The sequence below is a fragment of the Theropithecus gelada genome, chromosome 3 (genome assembly GCF_003255815.1).
Source record: "Theropithecus gelada isolate Dixy chromosome 3, Tgel_1.0, whole genome shotgun sequence".
In the NCBI taxonomy this organism is placed as follows: Eukaryota; Metazoa; Chordata; class Mammalia; order Primates; family Cercopithecidae; genus Theropithecus; species Theropithecus gelada.
In genome coordinates, this window is record NC_037670.1 from 2,347,826 (window position 1) to 2,370,587 (window position 22,762).

The window sequence follows — 22,762 nt, forward strand, 5'->3', positions numbered from 1 at the left end:
AATAACAACTACGTGGTTCTTTATAAAAAAACGATTTCTCTTTCATAGGCAGGGAAGCCCACGAGGAGATAAACATCACCTTCACCCTGCCTACAGCGTGGAGCTCAGACGACTGCGCCCTCCACGGTCACTGTGAGCAGGTGGTGTTCACAGCCTGCATGACCCTCACGGCCAGCCCCGGGGTGTTCCCCGTCACTGTGTAAGTGTACCCGGCGCCCGGTGAACACACATGACAAGCCCCACTTGCCTGAGTACAGCTGGGCTGCTTCGGCCATAAATTCTCAGGATGGCTTGCTTCACATTTCTTTATAGAATTATCTCTACTCAGACCTATCTAAAGGATTATTTAATTTGTCTAAAAGATTATTTAATTAGGAATTCTAAAGATAGAACTTCCGCGAATAAAATCAAAAGTTAGTGTCCCCTCGAGGCAGTAAAAGCACCTGGATGTTGTTGGACATTCATAGGCTGTCTTTTCCTGCAGGAGTAGAAGCAGCAAGTTACAGAAAAGAGGCTCACTGTGGCTGGGTGCAGTGGCTAAGGCCTGTGATCCCAGCACTGTGGGAGGCTGAGGTAGGAGGATCCCTTGAGCCCCGGAGTTGAAGACCAGCCTGGATAACATATAGGGAGACCCTGTCTCTGTTTAAAAAAAAGAAAAGAGAAAGGAGACTCTCTAAAGATAAAGGTTTTCAGCCAGGTGCAGTGTCTCATGCCTATAATCCGAGCACTTTGGGAGGCCAAGGTAGGGGGATCACCTGAGGTCAGGAGTTCAAGACCAGCCTGGCCAACATGGTGAAACCCTATCTCTACTAAAAATACAAAAATTAACTGGGCCTGGTGGCACATGTCTGTAATCCCAGCTACTCAGAGGCTAAGGCAGGAGAATCGCTTGAACCTGGGAGGCAGAGGTTGCAGTGAGCCGAGATCGTGCCACTGCACTCCAGCCTGGGTGACAGCAAGACTCCGTCTCAGAAAAGTAAATAAATAAAATAAAACAAAGATAAACATTTGTTCATCTCCATTATCCAGAAAGATAATTTAAAATCGTCGATTTAAGTTTATCTTGATTTTAGTTTTATATCAAGTATAAATCAAAACTTATTTTCCGTTAAACAGTTACTGATTTTAGCCGGGCGCAGTGGCTCAAGCCTGTAATCCCAGCACTTTGGGAGGCCGAGGCGGGTGGATCACGAGGTCAGGAGATCGAGACCATCCTGGCTAACATGGTGAAACCCCGTCTCTACTAAAAATACAAAAAACTAGCCGGGCGTGGTGGCGGGCGCCTGTAGTCTCAGCTACTTGGGAGGCTGAGGCGGGAGAATGGCGTGAACCTGGGAGGCGGAGCTTGCAGTGAGCTGAGATCACGCCACTGCACTCCAGCCTGGGAGACACAGTGAGACTCCGTCTCAAAAAAAAAAAAAAAAAAAAAACAGTTACTGATTTTAAAGTGTAACATTTTAAATCATTTCCCGTTAAATAATTACTAACTTTAATTTTACCTACTAATTTGAAAGTTAGTTTTAAAATCAAATATAAATTGAACTTTATTTTCCATTAAACAATTAAGGTTTTTGAAACTTTTCCTTCAGTGTTTTTGAGCAGCATTCAGTGTTATTGTTTTGCCTTTTAGGTGTTGTTTTTTTGTTTTTTTGGTTTTTTTTTGTCTTTCCTGTCTGTAAAGGAGATAATTATCTATAAATAAATAGGTGAAATACATAAGATACAGCCTATTTAAAAGAATTCTGTGGTGAATTCTTTTTAAATAAGAATTATCCTGGGATTTGTCTATTTTAGACATTTGGAGGTTTGTAGGACAAGATCAGATTAAGTTAAACGTTACTTTGTGTTACAGTAACTGATACAGAATTTTGTAGGTAAAGTTTCCAGTTGTAACTAAGTGATATGCTTTGGGCTGGTTGCAATGGCTCACGCCTGTAATCCCAACTACTTGAGAGGCTGAGGCAGGAGAATCAGTTCAACTTGGGAGGTGGAGGTTTCAGTGAGCCAAGGTCACACCAGCCTGGGCAACATAGCGAGACTCTGTCTCAAAAAAAAGAAAAGACGATATGGTTTGGCTGTCTCCCCACCCAAATCTCATTTTGAATTGTAGTTCCCATAATCCCCTTGTCATGGGAAGGACCCAGTGGGAGGTAATTGAATCATGGAGGTGGTTACCCCCATGCTGCTGTTCTCATGATAGTAAGTGAGTTCCCATGAGACATGATGGTTTTATAAGGGGTTTTCCACCTTTTATTCGGCACTCCTCTTTGCTGCCCCATGTGAAGAAGGATGTGTTTGCTTCCCCTTCTGCCGTGATTGTAAGTTTCCTGAGGCTTCCCCGACCATGCTGAACTGTGAGTCAATTAAGCCTCTTTCCTTTATAAATTACCCAGTCCCGGATATGTCTTTATTAGCAGCGTGATAATGGACTAATATACTAAGAGTTTAGCTAATTTGAGAAGATAGGCTTACAAGGAGCTTATGTCCTTTGCATCACATGTGAGAGGACTGTAGGTTAAATTCTGAAGGCAGAAATCCAACACCCAAACTCCTAAATGTCAGGCACCTATTTATTTTTCTGTTATATTTTTATTTTTTTAAAAAGACTCTCGGCCGGGCGCGGTGGCTCAAGCCTGTAATCCCAGCACTTTGGGAGGCCGAGGCGGGTGGATCATGAGGTCAGGAGATCGAGACCATCCTGGCTAACACGATGAAACCCCGTCTCTACTAAAAAATACAAAAAACTAGCCGGGCGAGGTGGCGGGCGCCTGTAGTCCCAGCTACTCCGGAGGCTGAGGCAGGAGAATGGCGTAAACCCGGGAGACGGAGCTTGCAGTGAGCTGAGATCCGGCCACTGCACTCCAGCCTGGGTGACAGAGCGAGACTCCGTCTCAAAAAAAAAAAAAAAAAAAAAAAAAGACTCTCAAACTAAAATATAATGGTATTTATGTCAAAGAAGCATGAACATGTAAGTTACATTTTTCCTTTCCACGTGTGTTGCCGTGTTTGATGTTTTACCAGCTGCTGTGGGGGTGACACAAGTGAATGACTCAGGCCACTGAGCACATGTCTTTCCTCCTTCTCTTCCCCTGCAGACAGCCACCACACTGTGTTCCTGACACATACAGCAACGCCACGCTCTGGTACAAGATCTTCACAACTGCCAGAGATGCCAACACAAAATACGCGCAAGATTACAATCCTTTCTGGTGTTATAAGGGGGCCATTGGAAAAGTCTATCATGCTTTAAATCCCAAACTTACAGTGATTGTTCCAGATGTAAGTGAGAAAAATCGTGTGTGTGTGTGTGTGTGTGTGTGCGCGCGTCTGCGTGCATATGCACATGTGTGTGCATGTGCTGCAACTGTTGTATAGGCCCTGCTAACTTCCCTGGGTAAGCGTCTCCTTTGCCACGTTAGATTTCCAGGTGAGTTGGGACACTAGGCGGAGTGGTGGATGCTTGGAAAAACATGCCACCCATTGGTTAAGAAAAATCTGGTTCTTCTCTTCCTTTTCTCTGTTGTTCAGCGGCAGTTATTTCTTGAGCAACTGCCTAATCCCTGGGGGGTTACAAGGGATCCTTGTATAAATATTATCTTAGAGGATGTTCACAGACATTCATAGAAGACTGTCTAGTGTCCATGTGAACAAAAATAGTACTGCTTAGAGTTCTGAAAGGTAGAAGTAAGTAGTAGAAAGAGATGAATCTTCGACTAGAGAGTGAGGCCTGAATAGTATTTAACTAAACCAAGAAACAAGGAGAATAAAATACTTACCTATCTTGTCTAGCAGCTGTGTGCTAGCTCAGCTTCCTACTTCGACTTGAGCCCACTTATTTTTTTAGAGACGGGATCTTGCTCTGTCACCCAGATTGGGCTCTAGTGGCACAATCATGGCTCACTGCAGCTTCCGACTCTTGGTCTGAAGCTTCATGGGTGGCTGGGACTACAGATGCATGTCCCATGCTGGGATAATTTTTAAACTTTTTGTAGAGACAGGGTCTTACTGTGTTGCCCAGGCTGGTCTTGAACCCCTGGCCTCAAGCGATCCTCCTGCCTTGGCCTCCGAAATTGCTGGGATGACAGGTATGAGTCGCCGCACCCGGCCTGAGCCCACTTTTTTTTTTTTTTTTTTTTTTTTTTTTGGAGACAGAGTCTCGCTCTGTCGCCCAGGCTGGAGTGCAGTGGCGCAATCTCGGCTCACTGCAAGCTCTGCCTCCCGGGTTCACGCCATTCTCCTGCCTCAGCCTCCTGAGTAGCTGGGACTACAGGCGCCCGCCACCGCGCCCGGCTAATTTTTGTATTTTTAGTAGAAACGGGGTTTCACCGTGGTCTCGATCTCCTGACCTTGTGATCTGCCCGCCTCGGCCTCCCAAAGTGCTGGGATTACAGGCGTGAGCCACCGCGCCCGGCCTGAGCCCACTTTTTAACACTGCTTTGATATTTTGTAAATGTGTTCCTTTCTGGCAGTGTGTGTTAGCTGGATCTCTCTTCTTTTGGCCTAGCCCTTTGTCCTTTTCTTTTTTTCTTTATTTTTATTTATTTATTTATTTATTTTTTGAGATGGAGTCACACTCTGTTGTCCAGGCTGGAGTGCAGTGGCACAATCTCGGTTCACTGCAACCTCTGCCTCCTGGGTTGAAGTGATTCTCCTGCCTCAGCTCCAAAGCAGCTGGGATTACAGGCACCTGCCACCACGCCCAGCTAATTTTTGTATTTTTAGTACAGATGGGGTTTTGCCATGTTGGCCAGGTTGGTGTTGAACTCCTGATCTCAGGTGATCCTCCCACCTCAGCCTCCCAAAGTGCTGGGATTATAGGCATGAGCCATTGCGCCCAGCCTTTGCCCTTTTCTGGGGCTCATTTGTAGGCCAGGGTCCTGCAGGAGCCAGCTGTGGAGGTCAGGCTGGATGGTGGGCTGTGGCCCTTCATGCCTGACCAAGGGCACTCCCTGCCTGTGTTTGGGGCTTGGGGGTTGGTAAAGCAGTGTATTGAGAAGACTGAGCTGCCCCGCTATGTTGTAAGTGACCTGCAGGGAGTCCAGGGCTGACCTGAGGCCTGGAGATACTAGAGGGTAAAGGAATGGAAGCATGTCTGGGGTCCCTCTAGTAACTTGCAGGGCCTGGGGATTGACTGCATGTGGGAGGTCAAAGGGCAGTGAATCAAGGATGACCTCAGCATTTTCATCCAGGGACATAGAGAAAATCAGGAGGAGGGAGGCAACCCTGGGGAGAGGTGAGGGGCCGAGGCCTTCCTGGTGGTGGCATACCCAGTAGTTAGGAATGCAGCCTCAGCTGTCCGCCATGCAGCCTGAGGGCAGTCCCATGACGAGGATGTGTCCAGAAAGGAGTGGGGCTTAAAGACGGAGTGTCTGCAGCCTTTGCAGGGGAGAAGCCTGCTGGAGGGGCAGGGTTCAGGCAGTGTGGGGGTGCAGAAGACAGGGCAGAGGACAGCCCTAGGGCTAGGAAGGTGTGGGTGCTGTCCAACAGAGGCTCAGGAGCACCATGTCCTCACTTAATGAGATCCAGCTTTGGTCACTTAGGAGACAAAACGAGAAACCTCCTCTTGCAGCTTAAGAAGAAAAGTTGTGGCAAGTCTGGACGTTGTCAGTCCTGTCTCTCAAAACCCAGCATTAAAACCTTTCAGTCACTCAGAGCAGATGTTTCTGATTTTTTTCTCTTCTTTATTTAGGATGACCGTTCATTAATAAATTTGCATCTCATGCACACCAGTTACTTCCTCTTTGTGATGGTGATAACGATGTTTTGCTATGCTGTTATCAAGGGCAGACCCAGCAAATTGCGTCAGAGCAATCCTGAATTTTGTCCCGAGAAGGTGAGCTGTGGATGGGGTCCAGGCCAGCATTTTGCCAGAGGTCTCTGTATACAGAAAGTCCCAGTTATCCTTACTTCATTTATTGTGGGTGGCACCTTTCATCCAAAGAAATGACAGTTATCCCTCAATATCCGAGGAGGATTGGTTCCAGGACCCTGGTGGATACCAAAATTCATGAATGTCCAAATCCCTTCTGTAAAATGGTACAATATTTGCATATGACCTCTGCACATCCTCTGTAACTTTTTTTTTTTTTTTTGAAGATGGAGTCTCACTCTGTCACCCAGGCTGGAGTGCAGTGGGACTATCTTGGCTCACTGCAGCCTCCGCCTCCCGGGCTCAAGCAATTCTCCTACCCCAGCCTCCTGAGTAGCTGGGATTGCAGTCGCATGCCACCATGCCCCACTAATTGTTTGCATTTTTAGTAGAGACAGGGTCTCACCATGTTGGCCAGGTTGGTCTCAAACTCCTGACCTCAAGTGATCCACCCGCCTTGGCCTCCCAAAGTGCTGGAATTACAGGTGTGAGCCACTGGGCCCAGGTCATCCTCTGTAACTTTAATCTCTAGATTACTTTTTTTTGAGACAGTTTTGCTCTGTCACCAAGGCTGGAGTGCAGTGGCGTGATCTCCGTTTACTGCAACCTCTGCCTCCTGGACTCAAGTGATTCTCCTGCCTCAGCCTTGAGAGTAGTTGGGATTACAGGCGTACGCCACCACACTTAGCTAATTTTTGTATTTTTAGTAGAGACAGGGTTTCACCATGTTGGCCAGGCTAGTCTCGAACTGCTGATGTCAAGTGATCCACCTGCCTTGGCCTCCCAAAGTTCTGGGATCACAGGCGTGAGCCACTGTGCCCAGCTTCTAGGTTACTTATAATACCTAATACAATGTAAATACTGTGTAAATAGTTGTTACAGTGTATTTTAAAAACTTGTATTATTTTTATTGTTGTATTCGTATGTATTGGTTTTTTTCTTTTGAGTATTTTTGCTGTTTTTAATTTTTTTTTTTTTTTTTTTTTTAGACAGGGTCTCGCTTTGTCACCCAGGCTGGAGTGGAGTGGTGCGATCATAGCTCATAACACAATCATAGCTCACTGCAGCCTTGACCTCCCAGGCTCAAGCGATCCTCAGCCTCCTGAGTAGCTGGGACCACAGGCATGCATCACCACACCTGCTTAATTTTTGTATTTTTTGAAAAGATGGGGTTTTGCCACGTTGCCCAGACTGGTCTTGAATTCCTGGGCTCAAGCGATCCACCCACCTTGACCTCTCAAAGATTACAGTTGATTACAGGTGTAAGCCACCATGCCCAGCCCTCTTTTGTGTATTTTTGGTTGAATCTGTGGGTATGAAACCCACAATTACAGAAGGCCAACTGTAGTTTCTGCCTTCATTAGAAGTGTCTTTACCCTCAACCTAAACTATGGTGTTGGATTTTTAATCATATACCCAAACCTCCATCACCATTAAAGGGAGTGACTTGGTAATTGTTCTCAAGTCTCCACTGGAGCACTACTGACCCTGGGTAGCTGCCTCCTCTGTAGTTCCATCAGCATAAGAAGTCTTCTAACAGAATGTTTATCAAGGTTTAAAGACAGTTACCTCAGCTGGGTGCACCTGTAATCCAAGGACTTTTGGGAGATTGAGGCAGGAGGATCACTTGAGCCTAGGAGTTCAAGACCAGCTTGGGCAACATGGTGAGACCCCATCTCTACTAAAAGTTAAAAAAATTAGCCACATGTAATGGTGCATGCCTGTATTCCAAGCTACTGGGGAGGTTGAGGTAGGAGGATTGCTTGAGCCTAGGAGTTGGAAACTATAGTAACCTATGATTGCACCACTGCACTCCAGCCTGGACAACAGAGCGAGACTGTGTCTCAAAAAAACAAAAACCAGTTAATTCTGTCTCTGCACAGTGGTTCCAGATGGGCTGCATCTTGCAGGAGACTTTGAGATTTCTAGTAATTTCTTCCTAGGTGAGATTTTCTTCTTAGGGATTTAGTAACTTCACTGTCTGGTTGATATGTGCAATCAGTGTGGCGTCCTGGTCTTTGGGTAGGGGCCGAGTTAACCTGGGCTTCCCTTTTTGACTGGTTTCCTTGGCTTGCTGTCTTCCAGGTGGCTTTGGCTGAAGCCTAATTCCACAGCTCCTTGTTTTCTGAGAGAGACTGAGAGAACCATAATCCTTGCCTGCTGAACCCAGCCTGGGCCTGGACGCTCTGTGAATACATTATCTTGCGATGTTGGGTTATTCCAGCCAAAGACATTTCAAGTGCCTGTAACTGATTTGTACATATTTATAAAATTCTATTCAGAAATTGGTCCAATAATGCACGTGCTTTGCCCTGGGTGCAGCCAGAGCCCTTCAGCCCCACCTTGGACTTGAGGACCTATCTGATGGGATGTTTCCACATGTCTCTAGAGAAGGATTTCCTGGATCTAGCTGCGTTGGAGCTGGTCACGACGATGTTTTCACTAAGGTCACGGGTGCGTTGCGTCACTGGTGGGGTTGAAGTTTGGTTTGGTTCTTGTTTCGGCCCAGTATGTAGAGAACGTTTGAAACAGTCTGCACCTTTGATACAGTATTGCATTTCCAAAGCCACCAATCCATTTTGTGGATTTTATGTGTCTGTGGCTTAATAATCATAGTAACAACAATAGTACCTTTTTCTCCATTTTGCTTGCAGGAAACATACCTAAGTTTTTTTTGTTTGTTTATTTTTTTCCTTTATAAAGAAAAAATAAAATAGTCTCATTTTAATACTACTCTAGTTAGGGCAGACTTGTGCTTTTATCCTGAGTAAAATGTTAAATATTTAAGTCACGTACATGGTAAAAATCTAAGTTTCATTTTCCACATGGGTGACCAGGAACCTGGTCTTGTTGGAGTTGGCACAGAAGGTTCTACTGTCTTCTTGGCCGCTCTTGTCCCTCCCTTCTGTTGTCAAAGTTAAAGCAGCCTCTTCACTCAAAAGGGCTTCAAAATGTAAGTGGCTCTAGAGTTAGAGTGACCGTTTGCTGTTCTGCTTTCTGGAATGCAGATGACAGTATGGAAAGAAAGAATAATTCTAATAGTTGTAATAGGAAAGGATTTCTTTCTTTCTTTCTTTCTTTCTTTCTTTCTTTCTTTCTTTCTTTCTTTCTTTCTAAGAGTGGGTGGATTTCTCCTTTTTTTTGCTTTTTATGTGACTAACATATCTTCAGGAGGAAAATGGCAACTAGTACATCAGGAAGAGTTTGAAAACAGTGCCTGTGAAGTTTGAAGGAATGCAATTCTAATTTGCCATTTATCAGGGAAAACCAAAAGCATTTTTCTTGTAACTTTTCTTTTTTTTTTTTTTTTTTTTTTGAGACAGGGTCTTGCTCTGTCTGTCCCTCAGGCTGGAGCATAGCTCAGTGCAGCCTCCAACTCCTGGGCTCAAGCAGTTCTCCCACTTTAGCCTCCTGAGTAGCTGGGACTACAGGCGTGTGCCACCACGCCTGGCTAGTTTTTAAATTTTTTTGTAGAGACAGGGTCTCCCTCTGTTGCCCAGGCTGGTCTGAAACTCCTAGCTTCAAATGATCCTCTCACCTCGGCCTCCCCAAATCCTGGGATTCCAGGTGTCAGCCACCACACTTGGCCCTCTTATAACGTTTTGTTTGATTGTCTAGTTCCTCTGTCTCTTTTTCCTTCTAATCCTTATTCATTTAAGCAAAATTGTACATTATCTTTTTCAGTGCTTTCATGTTGTATTCTTACTATTTTTCTTAATAACTTTTGGCCTTAATAGCTCATTGTCACTAATAACTTCTGTGTTCTCCCAGGCAATGTTATAACAGAAGGGCACTGAAAACCTTGGACATGACCATGAGTACTTCCTCTCCTTAACTCTAGGTTTGTAGTCTGTTTTGAATTAGGATTAGTTCCTTCATTCTGAAATACATTGGCTTAGAACATTTTATCCCGGGCATTTTTGAATGGAAAACAGTTGCGGGCTTTTATTGAAGATTGTTAAAATAATCACCATAGTAACTTGATATGTTAGTATTCCTCTTTTTCCTTTTCGAATGTTTCAAGCACAGTAATCATACTTGTCTATCCAGTTTCTTTGTATGATACGAGTTGCTTACACGATGCATGGCTCACTTACTAATTTAGTTTTCTCCTTAGAGACTTTGAGACCCTTAGGACACAAGATTGAGAAAGAGCCCTGTGGCTTGGCTCTAGAAATGCCGTTATCATTAGGACCGTCAGATTTTAGATTAAGCTGCTATTGAATTAATAAAATCCCAATGAAGCAGAGTTATAGGGATAGATTTATAGCTGGCAGAGTGGTATCGAAGGAGAAAGACAGTGAAAAAGCCAATTTCACTGGTTCGTTCAGTCCAGCTCGTTGCTAATATTAGTTACCCTTGTTTTAACGACAGAGTATGGCTGGACTCTGTAGCCAGGGGAGGGGCGACACTGTTAGATGTGAGGAAAGGAAGTGCCAAAAATGCCTAGACAGATGGCTCGTCCTGAGCCCAGGACACACACTTTAAAATCCCAGCATTCACCTAAGCAAGTACTTCTCAAAGATCTTACAGAAACACAGAGTCAATCAGTTTTATAAAGGAAGGCTGCAGGGAGAGAGGAGGCCTCGGGGCCTGGGTGAAGAGGCCTAGGACCTGAAGAGACTCCAGCGAGTCTCAGAAAGCCCAGGGGACCTGTCACCATCTGAGCACTTCCCAGGCTCAATGCTCAGCCGGAGTTTGCTGGTGGACCTCAGGATTCGAAGTGTGTGACAGACAGGGTGCTCTTGCTGTTCAGGGTGGCCCCGTGCAGGAGCACTAGCTCACCCTCAGGCATCTCGGACTGGAGGGCCAGCAGAAGGTCAGCAACTTACTCTTAAAATGATTGTTTCGGATCATATTGATCTCTTTCCTTTTTCCTTTTGTCCTTTCACTGTATGACTTGAATCAGTTTTGATTCTATTTGTAAGTGTTTCTTGTCATGAGGCACCTGCCATGTCTGTTGCGTTTTCCTCGGCAGCATGTAGGGCTTCAGCTTCCTGGGTTTTCACCCCTCCTGCAGGCACTGTGGGGTCCTGAGGGCCAGCGGGTCCATTTCACCTCTTGCTGCATGATGGTCAGTAGCTGATCTGTTACGGCATTCACTTCCAGATTAATTTTCTGTGTTTGAAATATGTGCATATGTGCTTTACAGAATAAAACATCTGAATTTATTTGCTCTGCGTCTTCTTCCTCCAACCAGATGGTGTTTTGTTTTGTTTTTGTTTTTGTTTCTGTTTTTTGAGACGGAGTCTCGCTGTGTCGCCTAGGCTAGAGTGCAGTGGCGCAATCTCGGCTCACTGCAAGCTCCGCCTCCCGGGTTCACGCCATTCTTCTCCCTCAGCCTCCCGAGTAGCTGGGACTACAGGCGCCTGCCACCATGCCCGGCTAATTTTTTGTATTTTTAGTAGAGACGGGGTTTCACTGTGTTAGCCAGGATGGTCTCGATCTTCTGACCTTGTGATCTGCCCGCCTCGGCCTCCCAAAGTGCTGGGATTACAGGTGTGAGCCACTGCGCCTGGCTCGGATGGGTGTTTTCTAAGGGAAGAACATGTGCGGTCAGCAGCTGAGGGTTTTTTGCAAGCTGCTCCTTTGAAATGTCGCCTGTCATTTGGACAACGGGTGGTCATTGTTCCGATGAAGGCAGCCTCACCAAGCACATGCGTCTTCCCCCTGAGGGTACAAAGTCTCCTGTAGCTTGCTGGACCAACAAGTGCTTGCAGGCCTGACCCTAATCCTGCCCCAAGGAAGTAAATAATAAATACAGACCAGCGGGGAGCATTGAATAGACGTAGGAGTTCCAGGACACCCCCTCGGTGACATAAGCCCTCAGCGTGCACTAAGCCTGTATGCCCAACCACAGGTGCCCCGCCCGCTCTGTGGTCTCCTGTTGCAGAGCTCTGGCCGGCTCTAGACCTCCTTTGGCAAGACAGTGCATCCTCCACAGTTTCCATAGCTAAAGGGAGATTAATGTTCACTAATACAAATCCTTCCGCTTTCCAGCAGCTAGAGGCTCCATGCCCCTTCCCCTCCCTCCCCAGCAGGTGCTGGGGTCGCGAGGTCAGTCTCGTGGTTGAGGAAGGTGATACTCAATGAGCTCTTTGTTCCTTCCACCTCCACCTCTCCCTGCCTCCTGCCTGTAACAGGCAAACTGCTTGGAGCGTGGTGTTATTGCCTGTGCTCTCTCCTTGGACTCATGTATTCAATGCGTATGTGATGATTCACCTCCCATCTCAGTACAGAATATGCCTTGGAGAAGAACAGCTCACGTCTCTCTGCTGTCTTAGCCTGGTAAAACCTGATACATGCCAGGTTTTCAAGTCAGATCAGAGGTTTTGCTTTAAAACCATTTCATTTTCCCGGTGGGCCCCCTGTGCTTACAGTTCCCTGAGACTCACAGACGTGCAAGGATTCCCCCAAAAGTGGAATGAACGCACAGACTATAGCACTCCAGAGTCTACTCGAGGTTATTGTGAACTCAGTTGCTGTCTCAAAGAAACATATCCTTGCCTGGAGTTCAAGACCAGACTGGCCAACATAGTGAAACCCTGTCTTTACTGATGAAAATATAAAAATTAGCTGGGCATGGTGGCAGGCGCCTGTAGTCCCAGCTACTCGGGAGGCTGAGGCAGGAGAATCACTTGAACCCAGGAGGCAGAGGTTGCAGTGAGCTGAGATCACGCCACTGCACCCCAGCCTGGGAAACAGAGCAAGACTTTGTCTCAAAAAAATAAAATGAGTATATCCCTACCCATTTGAGAGCCCACATTCTTTCCACCTATGAAGACCACGCACACTTCACATATCACGCTAGTAGTTGATGATGGGGGAACTAGGGTGGTTTGAAAAATTGCAAGAAGAGGCTGGCCATGGTGCTCACACCTGGAGTCCCGGCACTTGGGGAGGCCAAGGCGGGAGGATCGCTTGAGCTAAGGAGTTTGAGACCACCGTGGGCAACCCCGGCTTTGCGAAAAATACAAAAATTAGCCAGGCATGGTGGCACATGACTGTAGTCCCAGCTACTTGGGAGGCTGAAGTGGGAGGACCACTTGAACCTGGGAAGTCAAGGCTGCACTGAGTTATGATCACACTCCGGCACTCGAGCCTCCTGGGCAACAGGGTGAGACCCTGTCTCAAAAAAAAAAAAAAAAACAATTGCTAGAAGATTTGGCAGTAAATCACGCTACATCCAAGGGGAAAGAAGCAGGGGTTGAGTTTTGCTGTTGACATTCAGCCTCTTTTCTCCAAATTCTTTTTTCTTTTCTTTCTTTCCTTCTCTCTCTCTCTCTCTGTCTCTGACTCTGTCTCTCTCTCTCTCTCCCTCCTCTTCTTTCTTTTTTTGAGACAGGGCCTCACTCTGTCACCCAGGAGGCTGGAATGTAGTGGTTCATTCATGGCTCACTGTAACCTTGAACTGCTGGGTTTATGCAATCCTCCCGCCTCTGCCTCTCGAGCAGCTGGGACCACAGGTGCACATCACCATGCCTGGATAATTTTTTACATTTTTTGTAGAGACAGGGTCTTGCTATATTTCCCAGGCTGGTCTTGAACTCCTGTGCTCAAGCGATTCTCCTACCTCGGCCTCCCCAAAGTGCTGGGATTACAGGCGTTCACCACCACACCTGGTGCCTCTGAACTTTTTTGCTCATTCAATAACTAACATTTCCCGGGATCCTCTTATTGCCAGTTGCTGTTCTAAGAGCTGGGTATACAACAGTTCCCAGACAGTGCTTGCCCTCTTGGCACTTACCTTCTAGTCGTAAGGAAACAAATACAACATCTGATGGCCGATCGTGGGGAGACGGAGAGGAGCAGGATAGAGAGGATGGACATGACACTTCAGCTGAGGTGCTCACAGAAGGCGTCTTGGGGCCGGGCGCGGTGGCTCACGCCTATCATCCCAGCATTTTGGGAGGCCGAGGTGGGAGGATCACCTGAGGTCAGGAGTTCGAGACCTGCCTGATCAACATGGCAAAACCCTGTCTCTACTACAAATACAACAATTAGCTCGGCATGATGGCTCATGCCATCCCAGCTACTTGGGAGGCTGAGGCAGGAGAATCACTTGAACCCGGGAGGCGGAGGTTGCAGTGAGCCAAGATCACACCACTGTACTCTGTACTCTGCCTGGGTGACAGAGCAGACCTTGCCTGAGGGAAAAAAAAAAAAAAAAGACATCTTGAAAGAGGCGCCGTTTGTAGACGAATATGGGGAGTTCTGGACCCAGGGACTCCATGTGGAGGCGGCAGGCTGTGCTCCTGGTGCACAGAAGCCATGCTCAGGTGTCCTGGGTCATTGCTAAGTGGAGACTAGAAGTCCTGTAGGGACGTGTCTCCCCATCTGAGGACAGGATTCCCCCAGGCTGCTGCCACAGGGACCCCAGGGGGTGGTCAGCAAGAGGCCTCACAGGGAGACACTCCTCCAGAGATGGTGCAAGAAGGGCACTCCCAGAGCTGAAGCACAGCATGGTGGGTGTGAGCTTAGACCCTGACTCCTACATGCCTGTAACTGTTGCCAAGTGGCTGAGCCTTTTGTTTTGTTTTTGAGATGTAATCTTGTTCTGTTGCCTAGGCTGGAATGCAGTGGCGCAATCTCGGCTCACTGCGACCTCCTCCCAGGTTCCAGAAGTTCTCCTGCCTCAGCCTCCCACCGAGCAGCTGAGATTACAGGCGCCCGCCACCACGCCCGGCTAATTTTTATATTTTCAGTAGAGACGGGGTTTCACTGTGATGGCCAGGCTGGTCTCGAACTCCTGACCTCAGGTGATCCACCTGCCTCGGCCTCCCAAAGTGCTGGGATTGCAGACGTGAGCCACTCATCTGGCCGTGGCTGAGCCTCTTGTGCCTCAGTTCCCTCATCTGTAAAACAAGGATGGTGGGGACTGTCTTTAATGTGGTGGGGATTCAGCACGTTAACACAGTGGGTGGCACACAGTGAATGTTTATTTACTTATTTTTCGAGATAGCGTTTCATTCTGTTGCCCAGGCTGGAGTGCAGTGAGTGGCACGATCATAGCTCACTCCAGTGGCATGATCATAGCTCACTGCAGCCTCAACCTTCCAGCCTCAAGCAGTCTTCCTGCCTCAGCCTTCCAAGTAGCTGAGATTACATCCAGGCACCACCATATATAGCTAAGATTTTTATTGTAATTTTTTTTAGAGGCAGGGTCTCTAAAAAACCTGTACCCTTGACCTTGAAAGTTAAAAAAAATTTGGGCCAGGTGCAGTGGCTCATGCCTGTAATCCCAGCACTTTCAGAGGCCGAGGCAGGTCATGAGGTCAAGAGATTGAGACCATCGGCCGGGCGCGGTGGCTCAAGCCTGTAATCCCAGCACTTTGGGAGGCCGAGATGGGCGGATCACGAGGTCAGGAGATCGAGACCATCCTGGCTAACACGGTGAAACCCCGTCTCTACTAAGAAATACAAAAAATAGCCGGGCGAGGTGGCGGGCGCCTGTAGTCCCAGCTACTGGGGAGGCTGAGGTCGGAGAATGGCATGAACCCGGGAGGCGGAGCTTGCAGTGAGCTGAGATCCGGCCACTGCACTCCAGCCTGGGCTACAGAGCGAGACTCCGTCTCAAAAAAAAAAGAGATTGAGACCATCCTGGCCAACATGGTGAAACCCCATCTCTACTGAAAATACAAAAATTAGCTGGGTGGTGGTGGTGCACGCCTATAGTCCCATCTACTCTGGAGGCTGAGGCAGGAGAATCACTTAAGTCCGGGAGGTGAAGGTTGCAGTGAGCCAAGATCACGCCACTGCACTCCAGCCTGGTGACAGAGCAAGTCTCAAAAAAAAAAAAAAAAAAAAAATCAAAAGATATCATCCCAGCTTGGGCAACACAGCAAGACCCTATCTCCACAAAAAATACAAAAATTAACCGGGTGTGGTGGCATATGCCTGTAGTCCCAGCTACTTGGAGGTTGAGGTGGAAGGATCGCTTGAGTCCAGCAGTTTGAGGCTACAGTGAGCTATCTTTTTGGCACCAGGGACTGGTTTTGTGGAAGACAGTTTTTCCATGGATGGGGGGGTAGTAGGGGATGGTTTTGGGATGAAATTGTTCCACCTAGATCATCAGGCATTAGATTCTCATAAGGACCACACAATCTAGATCCCTCCAATGTGCAGTTCATAATAGGTGCTCTTATGAGAACCTAATGCTGGCCGGGCGCGGTGGCTCACGTCTGTGATCCCAGCACTTTGGGAGGCCGAGGCGGGTGGATCACAAGGTCAGGAGATCGAGACCACGGTGAAACCCCGTCTCTACTAAAAATACAAAAAGTTAGCCGGGCGCGGTGGCAGGCGCCTGTAGTCCCAGCTACTCAGGAGGCTGAGGCAGCAGAATGGCGTGAACCCGGGAGGCGGAGCTTGCAGTGAGCCGAGATCGCGCCACTACACTCCAGCCTGGGCGACAGAGCGAGACTCTGTCTCAAAAAAAAAAAAAAAAAAAAGAGAACCTAATGCTGCCAGTGATCTGACAGGGGGTGGAGCTCAGGTGGGAATGCGATCAATGGGAAGTGGCTGTAAATACAGGTGCAGCTTCACTCGCTCGCCCGCTGTTCACCTCCTGCTGTGCAGCCTGGGCACTAGAGACCACTGAGCTATGATCACCCCACTGCACCCAAGGCTGGGTGACAGAGCAAGACCCTGTCCCAAAGAAGAAAAAAAGACCGGGCGTGGTGGCTCACGCCTGTAAACCCAACACTTTGGGAGGCTGAGGTTGGTGGATCATCTGAGGTCGGGAGTTTGAGACCAGCTTGGCCAACATGGCGAAAATCTGTCTCTACCAAAGATACAAAAAATAGCCAGGCTTGGTGGGGCATGCCTGTAATCCCAGCTACTTGGTAGGCTGAGGCAGGAGAATTGCTTGAGTCCAGGAGGCAGAGGTCATTCTTGTCTCCCAAGCTGGAGTGCAGTGGCGCGATCTCAGCTCACTGCAACCTCTGCCTCCCCGGTTCAAGCAATTCTCCCACCTCAGCCTCCCGAGTAGCTGGGATTACAGCACCTGCCACCATGCCTGGCTATATATTTGGGGTTTTAAAATTTTTTTTATTTTTAGTAGATTCAGGGTTTCATCATGTTGGCCAGGGTGGTTTTGAACTCCTGACCTCAGGTGATCCACCCACCTCGGCCTCCCAAAGTGCTGGGATTACAGGTGTGAGCCACCATGCCCGGCCCCAAAGTACACTTTGCTTCAATTTAGTTTCATTGCTGGAAAATGCAATGTATGTTAAGACTGTGCAAAAAATCCTTTCTGCAAAATAGAGTTCGGTTCAGGGCTCAAATGAGGATGAACATTTTTCATCTGTGTGAATGTTGAATAAGACACTGGAGTCCCGTGGAACTTGAGATGGATCTTTGCAGAGTCTGTGTCTGTAACCCAGGAGTGGGTTGCTATTATTAATATTATTTTTTAGATAGAGCCTCACTCTGTTGCCCAGGCTGGAGTACAGTGGCATGATCATAGCTCACTGCAGCCTCAACTTCCCCAGCTAAAGTGATCCTCTTGCCCCAGCCTCCCGAGTAGCTGGGACCACAGGCGTGCACCACCATGCCCAGCTAGTTTGTTTTCTTTTTTCTTTTTTTTGTCTTGCTATGTTGCCTAGGCTGGTCCTGAACTTCTGGGCTCAAGCAATCCACCTCCCTCAGCCTCCCAAAGTGTTAGGATTACAGGACACTGCGCCTGGCCACAGGTTGCTATTATATTATTGTGATGATCAGAAAACCCCCAAATTTCCAAAGGGATCTCAAGGGGGTGGCATCACCCACCACGGTTCTAGCATCCTGCCCAAGACAGAGCGGTTCCTCATTGCCTCAGCCTTTGACTTTCAACCCACCCTGGGCACTTAGGGCAGCTATCATTCCCTGCCCCCGTGGGCCAGGTCCACCAGCCTGAGGGCTGTGCCTCTTCCTCAGGATTGACCTGACTGCCCTGCACCTCAAGATGCTGATGGCGGCTGAGGAGGGACTGGTCTCTTCCTAGCCGTCCTGGAGGGAGAGGGAATGAATCCAGAGGATGAACCTGCCCTAAGGATGTCCATTTGACACTCAAGAAGCCCGGGGTCGGGCACGGTGGCTTCCGCCTATAATCCTAGCACTTTGGGAGGCCGAGGCAGGAGGATCACTTGAGGCCAGGAGTTCGAGACCAGCCTGGCCAACATGGGAAAACCCCATATTTACAAAAAATGCAAAAATTAGCCGGGCGTGATGGCACATGCCTGTAATCCCAGCTGCTTGGGAGGCTGAGGCAGGAGAATCGCTTGAATCCAGTAGGCAGAGGTTGCAGTGAGCTGAGATCACGCCACTGCACTCCAGCCTGGGCCACAGAGCAAGACCCTGCCTCAAAAAAAAAAAAAAGGAAGCCCAGGTTCCACCCAGGCAGCCATTGATGCTGGGAGACAAATGGTATACTTCTCTTATTTCCATCTTGTTTACTGCATGCATCCCTGCCCCCCCACCACACACACACACACACACACACACACACACATACACCTACACACACGCAAATCACAGAATGCCATGGGAACTAGAAGAGGGAGTAACTGATTGTAACCACTGTCATGTACATTTTTGTCATACCTAGATACATAATGATAGCCTATACTCTGGGAATGATAGCCTATACTCTGGGGTATAAGAAATGCCACCCACAAAGTTGGTGGCACAACACAGCCATGCCGTGGATTGGATGAGATGTGCGACCTGTGTTGGATGATTCATGAGTGGCGTGAATTGGAAAGAATAAGCCAAAAATACACAGTGGGAAACCAAGAGGTTGGCCAGAAGTGTGTGATATCTAGAGGATGTGGGATATGCAACTTTTAGTGACAGCGACATTAGAGATCTTGGTCTGGGTTGGATTCTGGAAAAATGAGAGATGTCAAAAGTCTAAGCAAAGCAAGCCAGGCAAAGAAAATCCTGGAGGTGGGTCTGGCCAGGATCTGAGTGTCAGCAACAAATGGATGAAGTATTTATGTGCCTGTGTGAGTGTGTGTGTGTGTGTGCATGTGAACGCGTATGTGTTTCTTAGCTGGGACCTTCCAGAGTACATCTTCGGGTAATTTTTCTTTTTCTTTTTTCTTTTCTTTTTTTTTTTAGAGACAGGGACTTGCTCTGTCACCCAGGCTGGAGTGTAGTGGTGTGATCATAGCTCACTGCAGCCTCAAACTCCTGGCCTCAAGTGATCCTCTCACCTTGGCCTCCCAAAACACAGGGATTATAGCTGTGAGCCACTCCACCCAGCCTATTTTCATGTGTCCCATTTATTTTATTTTATAATTTTTATTTTAGAGATGGGGTCTTGCTATGTTGGCCAGGTTGGTCTTGAACTCCTGGTTCCAAGCAATCTTCCTGCCTTGGCCTCCCAAACCACTGGGATTATAAGTGTGAGCCACTATGCCTGGACCATCTTCGTGTATCTTTTCTTTTTTTGAGACAGAGCCTTGCTCTGTCACCCAGGCTGGAGTGCAGTGGCGTGATCTCAGCTCACTGCAACCTCCGCCTCCCGGGTTCAAGTGATTCTCCTGCCTCAGCCTCCCAAGTAGCTGGGATTACAGGTGTGTGCCACCATGCCCAGCTGCTTTTTGTATTTTTAGTAGAGACAGGGTTTCACCACGTTGTCCAGGCTGCTCTCAAACTCCTGACCTCAGGTGATTTGCCTGCCTCGGCCGCCCAAAGTGCTGGGATTACAGGCATGAGCCTCTTCTATTTTTGAGACACTAGCCTCTTCTTTTTTTGAGACAAGGTCTTAGTCACTCAGGCTGGAGTGCAGTGGCTCAGTCATAGCTCACTGTAGCCTTGATCTGCTGAGCTCAAGTGATCCTCCTGCCTCAGCCTCCCAAGTAACTGGGACTACAGGTGAGTGTCACCACACCTGGCTTTTTTTTTTTTTTTCTTTTTTTAGAAACAGGGTCTCATGATGTCACCCATGCTGGTCTTGAAGTCCTGGGCTCAAGTGATCCTCCTGCCTCAGCCTCCCAAAGTGCTGGGATTACAGGCGTGAACCACTGTGCCCACCCCATCTTTGTGTATCTTAAGCCCAATTCTATAAACCTGAAACATGCATACCTTATTTAGAGCAAATGATGGTGCTTTTCTCCTTGGTAGCCAGTTTCTGGTTTACTTACGTCTGAGTCATGGACAGGGAGTGGCTTACTGGGAGGCAGGATAACCTGTGCTTAGCAGGTTGGGTTTAGGATTAGGAGCTGGCTTGCCTTGGTTCAAAATCTGGCACTGACGCTTCTTTGGGTAGTTTTGGGCAAATTTCTTTTTAAAAAAATAGATTTGGGGGTCTCACTGTGTTACCCAGGCTGGTCTCGAACTCCTGTGTTCAAATTATCCTCCTGCCTCCACCTCTCTAAATGGTGGAATTACAGGTGTGAGCCACCGCCCCCCGCCACACATTTCTTTTCTTCTTCTTTTTTTTTTTTTTTTTTTTTTTTTTGAGACGGAGTTTCGCTCGTTGCCCAGGCTGGAGTACAACGGCATGGTCTCAGCTCACTACAATCTCCGCCTTCTAGGTTCAAGCATTCTCCTGCCTCAGCCTCCCAAGAAGCTAGGATTACAGGCACCTGCCACCATGCCCGGCTAATTTTTGTACTTTTAGTAGAGACGGGGTTTCACCATATTGGGCAGGCCGGTCTCTTGACCTCACGTGATCCAACCGCCTCGGCCTCCCAAAGTGCTGGGACTACGGGAGTGAGCCACCGCGCCCAGCTGCAAATTTCATTTGTACTCTGTATGCCTCCATTTCGTCATCTGTAAAAATGGGGATAATAATAGCACTTACTACCTAGTGTTCTTGTGAAGATTAAATGAATTAAGATATGTGAAGCCCGTAGATGGTCATTGTTTTCTGTAATTGGAGGAAGGGTGGTTAGAGTCAGCCTGCCTACCTCACACTCAGTCCATGCAGGGAATCAGGTGTGTGCGTGGGACAGTTTTTGCGAGTCAAAACTGCAAAACAGTTTGGCAGAGGCAGGAACAGAGCTGTGTTTACAAGCCCTGCCCCTGTCCTATTCAGGCCCTTCCTACCTCAGTCCTGTGATACTGGAGGAGGGCAGGTGCTGGGTAGAGAAAGGCGAGTGCCTGCTAAGGCTGCATCCCCATGGACCTAGGTGAGAACAGGCGCTTCTGCCTTCGTGCCCAAATGTTGCATTTTCCACTTCTTATGACCTTCCTGCTGAAGGATGCAGAGGGCTTGGAGCTCACCCCACTGCAGTTTTGAGCCCCCACTGGTAATACCAGTACCTTGGAGTTAGGGCAGGGGAGTGAGGTCGTGGCTGCCCAGCCCTGCCAGAGGTTGCTGGGAGCAGTCAGCTAGTTATGTATTGAGTTCTGGTCCTGTAAGGCCAGCCCAAAGCTGCAGGAACCTGGCTGGAGCCGGCCGTGGAGGGTGTTTGGGACTGGCCAGCCCTGTGGCAGTCTTGGGCTGGCACAACGGCATGGGTACAAACATGGCATCTGTATCAGTCCATTCTTGCATTGCTATAAAGAGCTACCTGAGACTGAGTAAATTATAAAGAAAAGAAGCTAAATTGGTTCACGGTTCCACAGGCTGTACAGGAAACATGGCTGGGGAGGCCTCAGGAAGCTTACAATCATGGCGGAAGGCGAACAGGAAGAAGGCACGTCTACATGGCTGGAGTGGGAAGAAGAGAGTGAAGGGGGAGGTGCCACATACTTTTTTTGGTTTTGTTTTGAGATGGAGTCTCACTCTGTTGCCCAAGCTGGAGTGCAGTGGCAAGATCTCGGCTCACTGTAACTTCCACCTCCCAGGTTCAAGTGATTCTCCTGCCTCAGCCTCCTAAGTAGCTGGGATTATAGGCATGCACCACCACGCCCAGCTAATTTTTTTTTTTTTTTTTTTTTGTATTTTTAGTAGAGATGGAGTTTCACCATGTTAGCCAGGATGGTCTTGATCTCCCGACCTCGTGATCCACTTGCCTCAGCCTCCCAAAGTGCTGGGATTACAGGCGTGAGCCACCATGCCTGACCATTTTTGTATTTTTAGTAGAGACGGGGTTTCACCATGTTGTTCAGGCTGGTCTTGAACTCCTGACCTCAGATGATCCACCCGCGTTAGCCTCCCAAAGTGCTGGGATTACAGGTGTGAGCCACCGTGCCCGGCTGGTGCCACCCACTTTTAACGAGATCTCGTGAGAACTCACTCACCATCATGGGAACAGCAAGAGGGAAATCTGCCCCCATGATCTAATCACCTACCACCAGGCCCCTTCCCCAACACTGGGGATTACAATTCAACATTAGATTTGGGCGGAGACACAAATCCAAAACATATCAGCATCTCAACACAAAAATACCCCTAAAACTGCTGGGCATGGGTGGCAGTGAGCTGAGATCGCACCACTGCACTCCAGCCTGGGTGACAGAGTGAGACTCTGTCTCCCAAAAAAAAAAAAAAAAAAAAAAAAAAAAAAAAAAAAAATTAAAAGACCCAGGGAGAATAATCTTACGAAAGAAGTTTTCACATTATATTCAGATTTTTTCTTTTCTTTTTAATTTTTTTTTTGAGATGGAGTCTCACTCTGTCACCTAGTCTGGAGTGCAGTGGCACGATCTCGGCCCACTGCAAGCTCCACCTCCCAGGTTCACGCCATTCTCCTGCTTCAGCCTCCCAAGTAGCCAGGACTACAGGTGCCTGCCACCACGCCCGGCTAATTTTTTGTATTTTTAGTAGAGATGGGTTTTCACTGTATTAGCCAGGATGGTCTTGATCTCGTGACCTCGTGATCTGCCTGCCTCATCCTCCCAAAGTGCTAGGATTACAGGTGTGAGTCACCGTGCCCAGCCTGCAGATTATTTATTTATTTACTTAAGAGACCAGGTCTCGCTCTATTACCCAGGCTGGTCTTGAATCCTGGACTCAAGCGA

General features: G+C 47.9%; 1 protein-coding gene across 2 annotated transcripts in view; it reads left to right on the plus strand.

Annotated features, from left to right (window-relative positions):
* Positions 1-8,602, plus strand: part of TMEM248 (transmembrane protein 248) — a 36,228-nt gene extending 27,626 nt beyond the window's left edge. Inside the window, exons 4-7 of one of the 2 annotated variants that reach the window (XM_025379120.1) lie at positions 49-199; positions 3,096-3,279; positions 5,690-5,833; positions 7,955-8,602. In XM_025379120.1, coding sequence (XP_025234905.1) covers positions 49-199; positions 3,096-3,279; positions 5,690-5,833; positions 7,955-7,975 — 500 coding nt within the window. In that variant the 3' untranslated portion in view covers positions 7,976-8,602. Of the gene's footprint in view, positions 1-48; positions 200-3,095; positions 3,280-5,689; positions 6,221-7,954 lie in introns of those variants that run through there. The other variant, XM_025379119.1, reaches the window with a different exon arrangement.
* The last annotated feature ends 14,160 nt before the right edge of the window (positions 8,603-22,762 follow it).